The 17,266-nt window shown below is 39.4% G+C and overlaps 1 protein-coding gene across 3 annotated transcripts in view; it reads left to right on the top strand.

The window, feature by feature from the left end:
* Crppa (CDP-L-ribitol pyrophosphorylase A) overlaps positions 1–17,266 on the top strand; it is a 282,328-nt gene that overhangs the window by 85,702 nt on the left and 179,360 nt on the right. For all 3 annotated transcript variants that reach the window (XM_035445627.1, XM_027419745.2, XM_035445626.1), the window contains exon 5: positions 6,675–6,720. In XM_035445627.1, the coding sequence (XP_035301518.1) occupies positions 6,675–6,720 (46 nt within the window). The remainder of the gene's footprint in view (positions 1–6,674; positions 6,721–17,266) is intronic.

Genomic DNA, 17,266 nt, shown 5'->3' with positions numbered 1-17,266 from the left:
TGGATGGGTAGGGTCAACAGAGTAAAAATGGCAATCTTACAAAAAAAAAAACAAAAAACAAAACTACACATCAAAATCTCAACACAGTTCTTCACAGACCTTGAAAGAATAATCTCAACTTCATGTAGAATGACAAAACCAAAACCAAAAAACCCAAATAACTAAAACAATCCTGCACAATAAAGGAACTCCTGGAGGCACGACCATCCCTGATTCCAAACTCTACTATAGAGCTATAGTAATAAAAAGAGCTTGGTATTGATATGAAAACAGACAGGTAGATCAATGGAATTGAATCAAAGACCTTGACATTAATCTACACAACTATGAACACCTGACTTTTGATGAAGAAGCCAAAATGTTACAATGGAAAATGAAAAACCTCTTTAACAAATGGTGCTGGCATAACTGGATGTCAATATGTAGAAGACTGCAAATAGATCCATATCTATTGCCACACACAAAACTCAAATGCATCCAAGTGGACCAAGGACCTCAATATAAATCCAGCCACACTGAACCTGAAAGAAGAGAAAGTGGGAACTAGCCTTGAATGCATTGGTACAGGAGACTACTTCCTAAATATAACACCAGTATCACAGACACGGAAAGCAACAATAAATGGGACCTCCTGAAACTGAGAAGCTTCTGTAAGGCAAAGGACACTGTCAATAAGACAAAATGACAGTCTACAGAATGGGAAAAGACCTTCACCAACCCCACATCTGACCAAGGGCTGATCTTTAAAATTTATAAAGAACTCAAGAAACTGGACATCAAAATACCAAATAATCCAAATGAAAAATGGGTTACAGAGCTAAACAGAATTGTCACCAGAAGAATCTCAAATGTTCAAAAGAAATTTAAGGAAGTGTTCAATGTCCTTAATCATCAGGGAAATGCAAATCAAAATGACTTTGAGATGCCATCTTCCACCTGTCAGAATGGCTAAGTCAACAATACTGAGGACAGCTTATGCTGGAGAAGCTGTGGTGTGAGGGGAACACTCCTCCACTGTTGGTGGTAGTGCAGAGTTGAACAGCTATTTGGAAATCAGTATGGTGGTTTCTCAGAAAACTGGGAATCAATCTACCTCAAGACCTAGCGATACTAATCTTGGGCATTTACCCAAAGGATGCTCAATCATACCACAAAGATACTTGCTCAACTGTGTTCATAGCAGCATTATTCATAATAGCCCAAAACTTAGAAAAACCTAGATGCCCTCAACCAAAGAATGAACAAAGAAAATGTGGTACATTTATACAATAGAGTACAACTCAGCTGTTAAAAATGATGACCTCATCAAATTTTCAGGCAAATGGATGGAACTAGAAAAAATCATCTTGAGTTAACCCAGACTCAGACAAACATGGTATGTATTCACTCTTATGCAGATATTAGGTATAACCAGACTGCCTTCCAAAGCTCCAGAAAAGCTAGGTAACAAGGAAGTCCCTAAGAGTTGTCACTCATTGATCTCACTGGGAAGGGAAATTAGATGGTGTATGCTGGGGTTGTGAGGCAGTTAAGGGAGAGGGAGTTGAATGAGAATATGAGGGTATGGGATGGCCAATGTGGGGGAGGGGTGCTGTGGAAGAACAATGAAAGAGATATCTTAATAGAGCAACTATGGGCTCAGGGAAAAACCTGGTGCTAAGATAATTCTCAAAATCCACAAAGAGGATCCCAGCTAAAACTCTTAGCAATAGTGGAGAGGGTGCCTGAACTGGCCTTCTTCTGTAACCAGATTGGTGCATACCCCAACTATCATCGTAGAGCCTTCATCCAGTAATTGATGCAACCAGATGCAGAGGTTCACAACCAAGAACCAGGCTGGACTCTGGGAATCCAGTCAAAGAGAGGGAGGAGGGAACATATGAGCAAACAGGTCAAGTCCATGATGGAGAAATCTATAGAGACTACTGAACCAACCTTGTGGAAACTTGTGGACTCTAGACCTACAACTTTGGAGACTCCAGGAGACTGAACTAGGCCCTCAGTACTTGGGAGGCAGTTGTGAAGCTTAGACTAGCCAGGGGCCACTGGCAGCAGGATCAAGATACAAACCTGGTTCATGAGCTAGCTTGTTGGAGCCCACTCTCTATGGTGGGATTCCATGCTCAGCCTTAATGCATAGGAGAGGGGCCTGGTCCTGCCCCAACCTATTGTGCTAGACTAAGTTGACTCTTCGTGGGAGCTCTTACCCATGAGGAGGAGTGGACTTGGGGTGGGCTGTGGTGGAGGTGAGGTGAGAAGTGAGGGGTTTTGGGAGGAGGTCTGGGAGGGAGAACTGTGGTTGGAATGTAAAATGAAATTTAAAAATAAAAAAATAGAAAAACAAAAACACCAAAAAGTGGAAGCATTTCTGCTTTGCTCATAACAGTTTGCAATATAATTTGTTATTGTTGAGGTTTTCATACAGTTTTCTCAATCTAGGAAATGAAATTAAAAAATTCCCATTGTAAGGAAAGGTACAGAGAAACCTCTGAAATGAGCAGTCTATGAGTGTGAAATTTTTTTTATTGTAGATATGAAAGAGATAATAGCCAGAGGCCTTTGGGAAAGTTCAAAGCAGTCATGGCTACTTGTCTGGGGCAGGGAGGAGAGGGATAGACTGGCTAACAGCCTGTGCTGTTTCTCTGCAATCAGAGAAGCTTGGGCCCAGGGAAAAACCCCTTGGGCTGTAAAGGAAGGCCCTTAGCTGAAGAGTAGAGGAGCAGGCCGGCATGCCTGTGGTGCATACCAAATGACTCTTCCTGGCAGGTGAAAACCTAAGGAATGATGAGAGTCAGCAGCAGCAGTCTTTCCATAGTCCTTCGAGAGCTAAGCCAAGACTGTCTGTCATTTTGGGTTCCCTTTGGACCTGACGCCTATGTCTGGTAAATACTCTATAGCTTTCAAGTGTAAGAAGTAATAGGTATTTTTTTTTTTTGGCCAAGTATTGGAGTGATGTCTCCATTATCCTATGAGGTTGGTGTGTGGGGGCTTCAAGTGCAGTGTACTCTTCTTTCTCAAGGAAAGTGGAGGCCACCTTGGCTCATTTTGGCCCAGAAAGGTCTCTTCTATGGTGTGGCACATAAAATGAAGAAGATATGTCTGGTATTCCCAGGTGCGTGCTGAGAGCTGAGGGAAACAGGGTCTGTTTGTTTAGCCTTCAGGTTTCTCGTCTGTGGACTTTCTCAGTTAAATCCATGATTCGGAGGAATCACTGCACAGACAAGCGTGCAGAGAAGACACCACTGAGATGTAATGGTGAGGGGCAGGTGTGGGCTAGCCAGACTTTCCCTGTGTAGACTGCCCTCACTGATCTTCAAGGGGCTGCAGAGGCTTCAGTGGACAGAATTCGAAAACCAGTCAGTGAGAAAAACATCAACATGTTAGTCCATTACTACAAGAGTTTTTAAACCTAATTATTTTCAGTAGTTGGTTCTTGTGCAAGGTCAGAGGAAAAGTACAGATCATTCTGACAGAACAAAATCAATTTCAACACTTAATCTTACCCAAAATGCCAGAAGTGCTGAAAATCAACTTCAAAACTGATTGGTAGGATGCTTTTGTAATGTTTTGTTTCCTTAAAAATAAGGAAAGGACAAGTCATTAAAAAAATGTTAGAGAAGTGAATAACACATCATTTTAAAATTATGACATTTTCCAGTAATATTCCTTTGAAGTACATTAGCTGTTTTATTTAGGAAAAAACATATTTTCCCTCAAGCTAGTATCTGGCTGTGTAGCTCATAGCCCAGGCAAACCTCAAATCACTATATAAACTAATTTGGCCTTAATTCACTCTCCTCCTGCCTCAGTCTCCAAATGCTGAGATGGTAGATTAGTGCCAGTATGACTGGCTTTAAAGTTGTTCTTCGAAGCAGACTGTATTTTAATTTGAGTAAATAAAATCAGTAATCTTTGTGTTGGCATCTATAACCTATAATATCTGGAGGCAGGAGAAATAAACTTAAGAAACTTTAAAATTTAGTTTGTGGATATTAACTTTAAGGAAAAAAACAATTTTTTATTTGTAAGTAGTTGCAGTGTTTTAAGTTTTAGGAATTCTAAAAGAAATTTTAGTATTTGGTGATAAACTTACGTAAGTTTAAAAATCCACTCTTAGTATTAATTTGAACTTAGAATGTAGTTTACCTTTCAAAGCAGGAGAAGATTAAAAAAATGAATACTTAGCTAAGAATATTCTTGATTTCTGTCTGGAGTTTAAGCTGTACAACAGATAATGAGTACACAAATTATTTTTTATTTAAATTACAAGTATTAGTTTGCAATTCAGATATCTAGTGACCCTTAGCCTAAGAAAGTTTAAAACTAGGTTTATTGAGTTTCACAGAAAGTCCTTGACTGAAGTGGCATCCCCACAGATGACAGGGTCAGCTGGCTCCTTTCATTGCTCTACCCCTATCTCAAGCAGCATCTTGAACATTTTTATAAACATTTATTGGAACCAGATATGTTACATTTGACAAATCTTTTTTTAAATTTATTTTTATTTAAATTAGAAACTGCCAATCTCAGCTCCCTCTCCCTCCCCTTCTCCCCTGCCCCTCACCAGCCCCCCACCCTGCCCTCCTCAGCTCCCCAGGGAGGGTGAGACCCTCAGTGGGGGATCCCCAGAGTCTGTTATATCATCCTGGGCAGGGCCTAGGCCCTCCCCCTTGTGTCCACGCTGAGAGAGCATTCCTCCATGTGGAATGGGCTCCCAAAGTCCATTCTTGTGCCTGGGATAAATACTAATCTACTATCCGAGGCTCCATAGATTGCTGAGGCCTCCTCATTGACACCCACATTCGGGGGATCTGGATCAGTCCCATGCTGACCTCTCAGTCGTCAGTCTGGGGTCCCTGAGCTCCCCTTTGTTCAGGTCAGCTGTTTCTGTGGGTTTCAGCAGCTGGGTCTTGACCTCTTTGCTCATCACTCCTCCCTCTCTGCAACTGGGATCCAGAGTTCAGTGCAGTGATTAGCTGTGGGTGTCTGCCTCTGCTTCCATCAGCCACTGGATGAAGGCTCTAGCATGGCATATAAGGCAATCATCAATCTCATTATTGGGGAAGGGCATTTAAGGTAGCCTTCAGAGAGGACAAATCTTATAGAGTGAGCTTGTTCTTGTTTTCTAGAATGCAGAACTGCACCGCGAATAGTAACTGCAATACTGAGAGTCATGGCTGTCAGTGGATTGTACTTTCTTTAGAGACAGTATAGTGATTGTTAGGAATGGTCACAGGAGATGCAATGGTGGCAGATCTCATGGTGGGGACAAACATGCCATCAAGCAGAACTTATGTGGGAAGGAAGTTTTATCAGAAGAGAAGGGAGTGGGGGAAGGGAGAGAGACAGGAGAAGAGGAAGAGACAGGGAAAGTTTTGCCTCCCCTTTCAGAATAACAGCAGGAAAGAGGGAGCAGAAGTGGGTGGAGTTTGCCTCTTACAGGGACCTTTGCACCTGTGTGACATAGCACCCACAGGACCCTGGGCTTGCCAGGGTACTGCCTGAGTGTGTCTTTCCAGGTGACAGGGGGCAGGCCAGCATAATGCCTGATTCCTAATAGTAATGTCACCTTTGATTTTAATCAGTTTGTTAAATGGTCCAATAGACTTTCATCTTCCTTCTGAGTTTCCTGGTACTGCAGCTCTGAAGATTATGGCATAATCAAACTTACTCTAGGGTAGATGAATCTAATTCATAGAAGTGCCCAGGTCTACCTGAGCTAAACAAGACAGCTATACAAAACCATGTATGAGAAGATTTAGGAGAAGAAAATCCAACTTAATAGTCTGGGAAGGTACTAGTTATGAGAGCATTTGTCAAAATGAGGCTTAGATCATTGGCATCATTAGTCATCTGAGTATTTCATTGATGAGCCTATTGTACCTTGATACTTAATAATGTTTTATTATTCACTCTGTGCTCTTGTTCCATAGTAAAGGAGATCAGTTTTGCAGATGTTCTGTATCTTAACTCATTGGATGGCCTCTGGGAAGGATCTGCCATAGACTAGACTACATACCATGGGAGGATACTTTCAGATGAGCAGGGTGCAATTATGAGCAAGTTGTTGGCTATTAACGGAAGATTGACACACACACTGTGGTACCCCATAGATTATTTTTACAGAAGCTGTGTCTTAAGGAAAACCTCACAAGGTTCAACTAACCTGTTTCAAAAGGACTTTCCCCATTTAGAAGCAGTCTCTTTAAACATAAGTTAGTCTTTGAGAATGTCAGCCTAGCATGGAGCTGGCGACTTTTGTTATATGGAGACTCCTTCTCAGCCCTCCTCCCCTCCTTTCCTTCCCTTTCTCTCTTCTTCCCCACCTCCTTCCTCTCCAATAGAAAACCTTGTAAAACAGTAGCGTGAACACTTTTGTTTGAACACTTAACACATTTTCTTTGATTATAAATACCTAGATATACTAATCATATATATTTCAGTAACCATTTATATGCTATCATAATTTAAAAAGGTATAAGATTCGAGTCTTCGTAATTTGTTGAAATTGAATTTGGTTTAATGTGAATGTCTAATGCTATTTCATTTGGAAATTGCCTGTGTTGTGTGTGTAGAGTTTCTCCAGAAGGAAGAATTTCCTTGGGGGCATTGTTTTATTGCTTTCACATTCCTGCCTGCTCTGTTGAGTCTAATGAGGTCTATCTGTCCTTTAGGTGACCTACAAACAAGATCTGTATGCAGCTGAATCAATGATTAAGGGTATGTTCGACCTTGTGACTGTCAGCTCCTGTGTTTCAGGAAATGTGAGCTAGCTAAGGATTTTGCAGGACAGTTAAATCTCAGCCATTTAGGAGGACAGATGCCTGGAGGCCACTGAGGTCTCTGATTTGTATTTTGAAAATAATTGCATTTTATTTTGTTTCCTGCTTGTGAAATACCACTTATTAGGCTGCACTGATTTTAATTTTTATAAAAGACTTTAGTTTATTAAGTATGTGGCATCAATGCTATCAGAAGGACAACAGTAGAAACTGATATTTTAATAAAAAAAGGGTGAAGGTCCCTCTGTTTACTGTTTAGAAAACTATCCAAGACCGTCACCTCTGTCTTGTCAGAGTACTTGGGAGTGCCCTCCATATGACTGTTTACACAACTTAGGAAAATTGGCAAGATAATTGGCGAAACAAAACAGAAAAGAAAACTTACTTTTCCTAACAATGACTCCAATGTTTTTTTCAGCTTTAGTGATCATGTGTGTGTCAACACCTGCTTCCTTTCATCACTATACCCTTTAAGATCCCCTGTAGTATATTTAATAACCATAAAGTGTTTATTCCTGTGCTGGGAATGTAACCAGCACACAGAAAGGCCATTAATTCTGTATTCTGCTGACTCTATGGTTTAAATCAGAGTTCTCAAGCTCAGTACCACACTGGCAGTTCAGGTCAGCTGATCCTTGCATTTCAGGCTTTTGGGCTTTGTTTAGTAGTACCCAAGTCACACCACATAGATGCCAGCAACACTGTCCCCTCTCCTTTACACCTTGACTGGGACCATGAAAAGTATCTCCTGAAGTTGTCAAATATGACAAGGAATAATGTTGCTCCTGCCTGAGAATCCCCATGTTAAACACCCAGTCTTAACCCACAGTCTTAAAACACCAGTGATGCTCACCCTGGCTCTGAGACAACAGGAAGCTGCTGACTATTTTCACCAAAATTAAAATGATATGCTCCAGTTTTGGCTGAGAAGTAAACTCGTAAATTCAGTCTTTTGCTGGGTGGGGAAGAGCAAAGACCTAGATGCATAGTTTTTGTTTAGAGTTTTAGGAGAGCAGCTGGCCGTCAGTTGGCCTCACACGTGGAAAGTGGAGCTCACTCTCCTCTAATTGTGAGGCTGTTTGCAGTCACCCTCAGATTTGTTTCTCTTCAAGAGTATTTTCTTTCAAACCATTAATGTTGTATAATTTCTGTTATGTTTCTGTGTTTGCAAACAGTTAATCTATAACCACAAATCAAAAAGCTAACTTATATTTACAATATCAGCCAGGCAATGTGTAAATATTTCTTTGTGAATGGCTGGCTAAGCTATACTGTGATTGTTTGTGCCTTGAACTCAAAGAAATAGAAAACTTAAATTTGATTTTATTTCCAAGTGAGTTCTGCATTGCTTAAGCAGAATAGTGGTATGATGTGAGCAGTAAGTAGTAGTTAAGTGTCTCAACTGCCAATTCTCCATGTTGTAATACTTTCTCTATATCCTATCATAGCAAGCACATATGCAAAAACAAGTAGTTTAAGCTAATTGTTTTCTTATTCAGGTAATGGTTTCTACCATTGTATTTTCAAAGTGTTTTATTTTATTCTTAGAGAGAGATCTGCTCTGGTTAGGTGTAAGCTGTTGATTTAGTTGGAAACTTAAGAGTTTCCATATTCTTTAAGGCTTGTTTTTCTAAGACCTCAATGGAGATTCTAATGTTTTTGGCCTTCATAGGTCTATATCTCTGGGGCCTTCATACTGTTAGATTTCTGCTGCAGCTATTGATAGAAAAAAATGGGAACCTACGAATGAACAACCCACGTGGAGTTTATTGACAAGGGGAGGGATAGGGTTGGATTGTCTGCCAACCCAAGTAGAGGCAGTGGGGGAGGCTGGACCTTTTAAAGGGAAGACCACACATGTGCACTGAGGTTTCATGCATGCACAGATTCCTTACACAGGCCGTAATGCATGGCAGGTGATGTGGTGATGACATAGCACGTTTCCTGTGTGTGCCCTGCCCATCGTTAGGGGGCAGGGTCAGCCAGGTGTATGTCCTAACACATACTCTGTATGTAGCCAGGCCAGCAGTCATGTGATTTCCTCATACCCTGAGGTTTTAGTCTTCAGTACCACCCTCTGAATCTATTTTTAAAAGAGCCCCAGGTTCTTGCGCTGTAAATCAAATTCAAGAGGCTTTCTTCCTGTAGGTCATGTCTATCGAAGCTATTTTTACTGCAGTACATGCTTGGAATCTTGCTATATATAGTATTCCAACTCCAAATAACCCAAGATTACTGCCTTCTTTGGGACTTGTACTAAATGCCAACTTTCATAGTTAAAGTACCTTTAGAAACAGGAGAAGGAAAACTTTTAGAGTTTTACTTGTGGATTTTTGTAGTTGTGAGATGTAGCAGTATATGGCATTGTACACTTCTAATCCCAGTGCTTGCATGATAGACAGGAAAGTCAGCCTTGGTGAGCTCAGGTTTAGTGAGAGATCTTGCCTCAAAAAGTCAGGTGGAGAACAACTGATCCTGACACCCAGGGATCTGGCCCATACACACCTGCACTTCCTCATGCAGTCTTGGCACACATACATAAAAATCATTACAAATAATGTGGTTAGCAGAAGTCTGTTAAAAACTATTCTCAGCCTTACCTTTTCCAACTATATCAAGTAGGGTTATCTGTTAATCCAACTGGTCTAGAATAAGACCATGACCACACTTTTAAGCACAATTAATTTAAGCAGGCTTTAATTAAATACGGGCCAGGATGATGGACTCTGGCCAGGTCCATTCTGGGGTTCCCACAAAATGTCCATAAGTCACATTTTGCAGAGACTTATAAAAGCAGACCAATAAGGATAAGTATTTCCTTTCAGGTCCAAACAGCGGAAAACATGTATCATGATGTGTTTCTTGCCTGCCACCTACATCCAGTCAGGGGAAAGCTTGTATCCCGGTGTACTTTCTGCTTACACCCAATCAGGAAAAGCATATATCCTGACATATTTCCTGCCTGTGTCCCTCCCATGTGATTAAGCACAACCTGTGCAGTTGGGTCAAACATAGTTGTTTAGCAGAGAGAAAACATGTGGCTCGTTATCTTACATAAGCAATAACCGCCAATATTTCAGAAAGAATCTATTCTTGGGCAGGGGCTTACACGTCAGTTTCTTAGGCACAGTAATTGAAACGTAAAACATAACTTTAGCCCTCACATTTCTAGGGCTTAAAGCAATATAATACACACAGGTGTAGATTGCAGGAAGAGCTTCAGCTACTAGTGGTAGGAAGATATACCAGAGACACAGATCCATGGAACTGCCTGCTATCACCCCAAGACTTCCTTTCAGCAGTCTCCTCTAAGGTCAAGTTTATATTCTTCATTTTGCTGCAAAAAGAATTTTTGAATAAGTCAGTATTACACAAAATTGGAGTTTATAAGAGGTTTTTGGGTCATGAGTTAGTAGCAAAGGACTCCGGGAAGGGGTGTGGGCTTCTCATGTATTTGATGTCAATGGGTTTTGAAGTTCTATCTTCCCAAAGTTGCTAAGGAACTTAAATGAGATCATTGGGTGGTTCCTGAGATATGCAGACAAAAGGATAGAAGGATGAGTTGCATTTGGTATGGTAAAACCAAAGATCTCAAGAATTTCATGGGAAGTTAGTTTAAGATGTTTCCACTGTCAACAGAAGTTAATAGTCCTCCTTGTGAGACTCCCAGATAATATCTCAGAAAGGAATAAGAGAATATTTTGAGGTATATGTATGCCTGAGGCATATTTCATTGCTATTTTACTTTCTTAAGTATCTGTATATAAATGAATATTATCTCTACATTAACAAACTTCAGAATACATATCATTAGCTGTGCTGGAATTATTGATTCCCAACTGCTTTGAGTCTTCATCCAGATCCATGAAGTAGAGACTCCTCTAGTTTTCCCTGTCCTTTAGTCTTCCCTGTCTTTCTTAGCTGTCCGTCCATGACTTGTTACCTGCTAGCTAGAGGGCCAAGCAAGTCTGTGATATTGTTTCCATCAAAACCCAAAGTTCAGAGAGCCAGGATAGTTTGCACTGAAACTGAGAACAAATATAGACAATGGGTGATCCAGCTTCAAAGAGGGAGAATTCTCCCTTCCAGCCTTTCTGTCTTCCTGTTCCCATGAGACCTTGGATGGACTGTACGCTACTGTCTCCATGTTGATGAGGCCATGTTTTTGTTTAGTCTGACCATTTTTGTTCACCCCTTCCAGAAACTCTAGCTCCCACACAGATACAATCACAGCTTAACAGCTGTTTGAGCAGCCCTTTCTCAGTTAAATTGCTGAATAAAATTAACAATCACATTTAATAAATGGTCCAAGTTGTTTTGTAGTTTATATATTTTAGTTTATTTGTGCTTGGGATTGCATCCAAGAAATGATGGCCTTGAACATGCTGGGCAAGTGGCCTGTGCGCCCAGTCGTCTTTTTACTTTTTATTCTGACCTTGGGTTTCTCTCAGTTTCCAAGGCTGTTCTTTAGCTTGCAGTCCTCCTGTGTTAGCCTCTTGAGTGTAGGGGTTCATAGGCTGTCTTCATAATGTGCTTATGTGCACCAATTCCTAGCCTATTGGGCTCTGTATTTGACTTTGTGCAGGGCTTATACAGGTAATTATAGTTACACTGAGTTCTTGAGTGCAATGTCCATCTTCTGTCTAGTGATAACATTTCATCTTTTGGCTCTCACATTCTTCTCTTTATAATCCAAGATGTTCCCTGAGCCTGAGGTAGAGGAATTGATATGAATATTCTATTTAGGGTGAGCACTAATTTGACACTGAATATGATCTTTGGTGAGTAATGATTCTCTGTATTGCATTCTATCCATTTCAGAAAGAGGCTTCTCTGACCAAGATTGAAAGCTGAACTAATATATGGTAATTAACAGAAATATCTAGAAGATAATTTGACAACTTGTCAGTTTGACTAAATAATACTAGTAGATTTTCCATTAGGGCCTATGACTTCCCAAGCAATGAACTTTTAAAAAATAATTGGTTTTATTTAACAATCTATGAAGTTCCCAACCATCAACAGTTCCAATGCAATTTCTGGTGAAATATGGAATTCAAGAATCTCAGTAGAGCTCTTAATGTAGCAGACCATGTAGGTAAAATACACACATACTTTCAATAACAGGTGTGAAGGGATCTCTCTAAATTCAACCTATCCAGCTTTCATGCCTTTCGATTAGGACTGTGTCTTTAGCTAATTTTCTGGAGAATAAAGATCTTGCCTCCAAGTGTTTTTCTAGAAAGTACCTGGTGCTGCTTACATCAAAGCTGTTCAGAAAAGTGGATGATAACTAAAGGTTAACTTTCTAGACATGCACACTGAGAGAATAGAAATAAAAGTTACATGACAGAATAATAGTTTAAAAATGATTAGTTGTGTAATGCTTATATTTTTAAATCTTTATTTTTTATAAATCTGGTCTGTGTAGACAACAACACCTTCCTAATTTAGGGTAGAACTTGTAACTTTTTCCATGCTGTAATATGTTTGCTGAATATTCTGTAATTTGAAATATTTCAGCTATTTCCTTCTTGAATACTAATGATTGATGAACAGCAAGTACTTTGATGTGACGACTTTCTTGTTTACTTAAGTTTTTTCACACTATAAAACTTTGCTATTGCTGGGTGTTGGTGGCACACGCCTTTAATCCCAGCACTCGGGAGGCAGAGGCAGAGGCAGGAGGATCTCTGTGAGTTCAAGGTCAGCCTGGTCTCCAGAGTGATTGCCAGGATAGGCTCCAAAGCTACACAGAGAAACCCTGTCTTGAAAAACCAAAAAACAAAAAACCCAAACAAACAAAAATACCCAAAAAACCTTTGCTATGATTAATAAAAAAAAATCTTATTTCACATGCAAGGGCATGTTCTAGTAGCAAATTTACTACTTACTGGAATAATGGGTATTTGGTCCATCGTAATTTACAATCAAGTCAACATCTTTGGTTTAGTATGGAAATTTCATTGGTAGGAAAACAAAATCTCATTTCATTAATATTTGACTTAGATCTTTAATTTCAGGCAAGCATGTGACTCATATCTCCAAAAAGGAATAAAGTTCCTAATCTAATTTTCATCGTCTGCTAATTTTTAACTTGATTTAACTTAGAATCATTGCCTACATGGTTTTCTACTTATGGAGTGCCATGGTTAATAGGAAAGATGTATGGAGGGTGGTATTCTCATGGCTGTCTAAGAGTTTGTGCTAAAATGCAGTTAATTACAAATTACTGTTACACTTATACAAAGCAATGCAACCCCAGCATTTCCTAAGGTAGTGCATTAAATTTAGTCCATGTTATTTAATGTTTAACTCTTTCCAGCTTTTATTCTGAGGGAAAATGAAAACAATCTTTTCAGAGCTGTGTGATTAATTACTACAACAAAACCCTGGGCTGACTGATACGTTTGTAAACACCCACTGAACAAAGAAGCAGGCTGTATTTCTCACCCCTTCCACAAACTGGCTGAGCCCACCCAAGCCTGCTCTGCATGTTCAGACAAACCCCAATGATGTTAAAGTGGTAACAGATGCCAGTGGTAGCATATTTTATCTAGATGTACACAAGTGCAACAAACAGTCTCAAACCACACTTGATTTAATATGCTGACCGTATCTTGGCAAAAGGGTCAATATTCTAAAATTTTTCTAAGAAAAGGATCCCTATGGAATTGCTTCATTAAAAGAGCATATTTTTTTTTCAATATTGCCCTTCAGCAAATCTAATAATTTAATTTTGTGACTAAAGGGTGTTATAAAAATTCATTTTATTCTCTCCTGGTTATAATTGTACAAACTTGAGTAAACTTATGCTATAAAAATGGCTCATGGTGCCTCTTTTCCTATGATGCTTTATATAAAAATACAAAAAGAGAAGTTAAAATTGAAATTCATTTTTAGCTGATTTTAGTTAGAATTGGTTAATATCAATTCATATAAAAATCTGTGTCTTTTTCCTGGTCATCATTTATTGTTTTTCCTTTATTTTATTTTTTAAGAAGAAGTGATTTGTCTGAAATGTGACTTCTTTTACTGGCTAATAATTTTACATTTTATTTGGAAAATACAGTGTCCACTCCCATTTTTGAACATTAATGTACAGGTAAATTTCTTTCACAATATTATGAAAACTGTTTATGTATTCTCACTCTTGTTTCTCCCTCTCATTGTTTCAAAACTCTGCTGATAGAAAAGCATGTGCACACACATGAAAGGATGCAGTCATGCTTGTAAATAGGCTTTGACTGGAAGAATAAGATAAATTACATATGAACAAATTTGGATCAGCATTATGGAAACTTAGGACTCATTGTGTTGGCTTTGGTGTCTTACGCACATGGAAAATGGATGGTTTAATTTTGTAAGGTTCCTTTAACGTTTACTTAGTATTGTTATTTTAAGTACAAAACTCTTTTGAAACCTTTGAGTGACGTTGAAAAGATGAGCAAGGGGCAGTCAGGTTTCCAACAGCTACAGCTGGACCTCTGTCCATCTGTGGTATGTCCTGTCAGGGTTCCCTTATTGAAGTCTCAGTGAGGGCACCGTTCATATTAACCATGTTTCTTTGGACAATGCAAAGTGACAGCTAAGATTTACTCAGAAACCTTGCTTTTTGATGTTTCTGGCTTTTGACTGATACTTAATTTTCCACATTTCCCCCATTAATACCAAGTCTTCTTTGTACATAATAGTTTTTGTTCTTTACTGTCTTGAAAACAGTTCTGTGATGGTATCTTGTATGAATATGTGAGAACATTTGCGTCAAGAACTTTTGCGTCAAACTTTCATTAATAAGAATAGGAAGGCTGTAACATAATTTAAAAGGAACTTGGTTTCTTCAGCGTTTTATTGTTAAGAAAGATGTAAATTAGAAAGTTAAATATTTGGGTCAAGATTAGAGAAAACGGAGTTTTCTTGTATGCTTAGTATTATAATTTTCTTAATTCATCACCAGTGAAGTACCAGTTCAAGGACAGGCAAGGAAATCTGTCATTTTCAAAAATGTCAAAGGTCTCAGTGAGCTATTAAGCATTGAGTAAGATGGTAACATATGGAAGCAAGGCACCTTTGCTTCACTCTAGGGTAGGTATTACAAAAAGCCCCAAACCCAGGTAAGACATGTACATTCACAGTAATGATGCATTTTTAAAGCACATGGACCTTAGAAGAGAATATTTCTTTCAAAGTTACTTTCCTGAATTGGGAATGAATTATATGCTTAAAAGGGAAAATAACATGCTACCAGAAAATAGTAAAACGTGTGTGGCTTCCACTTAAGTATGTGCCAAGACGAGATGTCACACACCCACTGTTTACGCTCAGTTCTAAGGGAGAAAATGTCATTTTGGCACCTTGTGACTTACTTTCAAATGTGGTCAAGATCTGACATATTCAACATCTTTTTAAAAATTTGCCTCAGTGTGTTTGAGCTTCAGTTTCAATGTGCACAGATCAGGGTAGCTTTCTCTACAGATGGCTATGCCAACATCTCTCTCTGTGTGTATTTAATGTTTTTTCACCCCTGTACTTACTGGTTTCTTGTGGTGATGGCTCATTGATTATTTGCCTTAGTTTGCTGCCTGCCAGTGCCCTTCACCATCCTGATGAGGAGAAACTTTAATATGTAGCTGACATGCTGTGCTCAGGCTCAGTAGCAGTGCTGCTTTTACTTTCCTTCTTTTCTCTTGGTACAGGGTCTCCATATGGAGCCCAGGTTGGCTTTGACCTGATGGTGCTGCTGCCTTAGCCCCTCAAGTGCCACTCACTGTTCCAAACTTGTGAGTCTGTTTAATGCCACTGTGAATCTTTGAGGGATAGCAAGTAGAACCTGAAATTGGGTTCTGATTCCCAGACCTCATCAGGAGATGGAGATGCTATCCTAGTTGGAATGGATTAGTGCTTCAGATGCCAAACGTATTTCAGAAATAACTATGTGTGGACTAAATACAGTTCATTTTTACCTGTGGACCCCATAGCTTTGATATAACAGGAGAATCCAGTAGAAAAGGAACCCTTCACTACCCCCTTCACGATATCTACATATGTGTGAATGGTCTCATTTTGTAAACTTGAGCTTGCAATCCTTTCAAGTGCTGAGAATACAGGCAGGTGCCTGCCTGCTTTTTTTTTTTTTATCAGTTTTTGTTTGAGATGGTTTCTTGCCAAGTAGCCCAGGCTGATCTGCTACTTAACTATGTATGTAGCCCAGATATCCTTGAATTCATGGTACTCTTTTACCTCGGCTTTCCAAGAACTGGAATTATAATTATGTACTACCACGCCCAGTTTACCTATCATATTTTGTGTGCTGTTTTTAGAACAAAGACATTTTCAGTTTAGTTAATGTATACACTTTTAAAAAGGCTTTGCCTTTTGTTTTGGCCTGCAATTGATCTGCATATTGATGCCTATCTAGTCCTGTGTGGCTCAGTGCTGTGAGTTTCTTTGTCTTCCATAATATAATAACTGGATCCTGGAGCTTGATCAGATTTACAGTTATGTTTTCCCTAAGACAAGAGAAGGCAAAAGTAGTTAGAGGTTCTTCTAACCACAACCTCTGACACTGACATGTACCTGTTCTGGATAAGGTGGGAAACATAACATTTTAATTGTATTGATTGGTTTTCATGCATTAGATACATTCATGCAGAATTTAAAAATGTGTGTGTGTGTGTGTGTGTGTGTGTGTGTGTGTGTGTGTGTGTATGTGCGCGCGCGCATGTGCGCGCGCGTGCCCATGCATGCACATAGGTCAGAAGTCGGAGACTTTCATACAAAAAAAAAAAGTTAAAATGTGTGTATGGACATCTATGTGTGTATGGTGTGTGTTGTATATACATGTGTGTATGTGTGTTGTGTGTATGTATACATGTGTGTGGTGTATATGTACATACTTGTGTGTAATGTGTATGTTATGTGTTGTGTGTATGTGTACATCTGTGTGTTTATATGTATAGTGTATATGTGTATGTGTGTATTTTGTATGTATATGTGTGTGTGTTGTGTGTGTGCGTATATGTGTGTGTGTTTGTGTGTGTTCCTGTGCCCATGTATATGTAGAGGCCAGAAAAAGTCCTACAGTGTCCTCCTTTATCATCTTTGCCTTATTCCTTTGACACAGGGTCTTTCACTAAAGTTGGAATGATTGGCCAGTTTCTTCTCTTTCTCCCCCCCCCTTTTTTGTTTGTTTTGTTTTGTTTTATTTTGTTTTTCTCCGAGACAGGGTTTCTCTGTGTAGCTTTTGAGCCGGGCCTGGAACTCACTCTGTAGACCAGGCTGGCCTCAAACTCACAGAGATTCACCTGCCTCTGCCTCCCGACTGCTGGGATTAAAAGTGTGCAGCACCACCGCCTGGCCGATTGGCCTGTTTCTGAGATTCCATTCTTGGATTTTAATGTGAGTGATGGGAAATCAACCTCGGGTCCTCATGCTTTTACAGTTTATGGTTTTATTTACTAACTGAGCCATCTCCCTATTTCATT

This window comes from Cricetulus griseus, chromosome 5, assembly GCF_003668045.3.
Source record: "Cricetulus griseus strain 17A/GY chromosome 5, alternate assembly CriGri-PICRH-1.0, whole genome shotgun sequence".
Taxonomy (NCBI): Eukaryota; Metazoa; Chordata; class Mammalia; order Rodentia; family Cricetidae; genus Cricetulus; species Cricetulus griseus.
The sequence above is the reverse complement of the archived record's forward strand: the minus strand, read 5'-3'. Positions and strand labels throughout refer to the sequence as shown.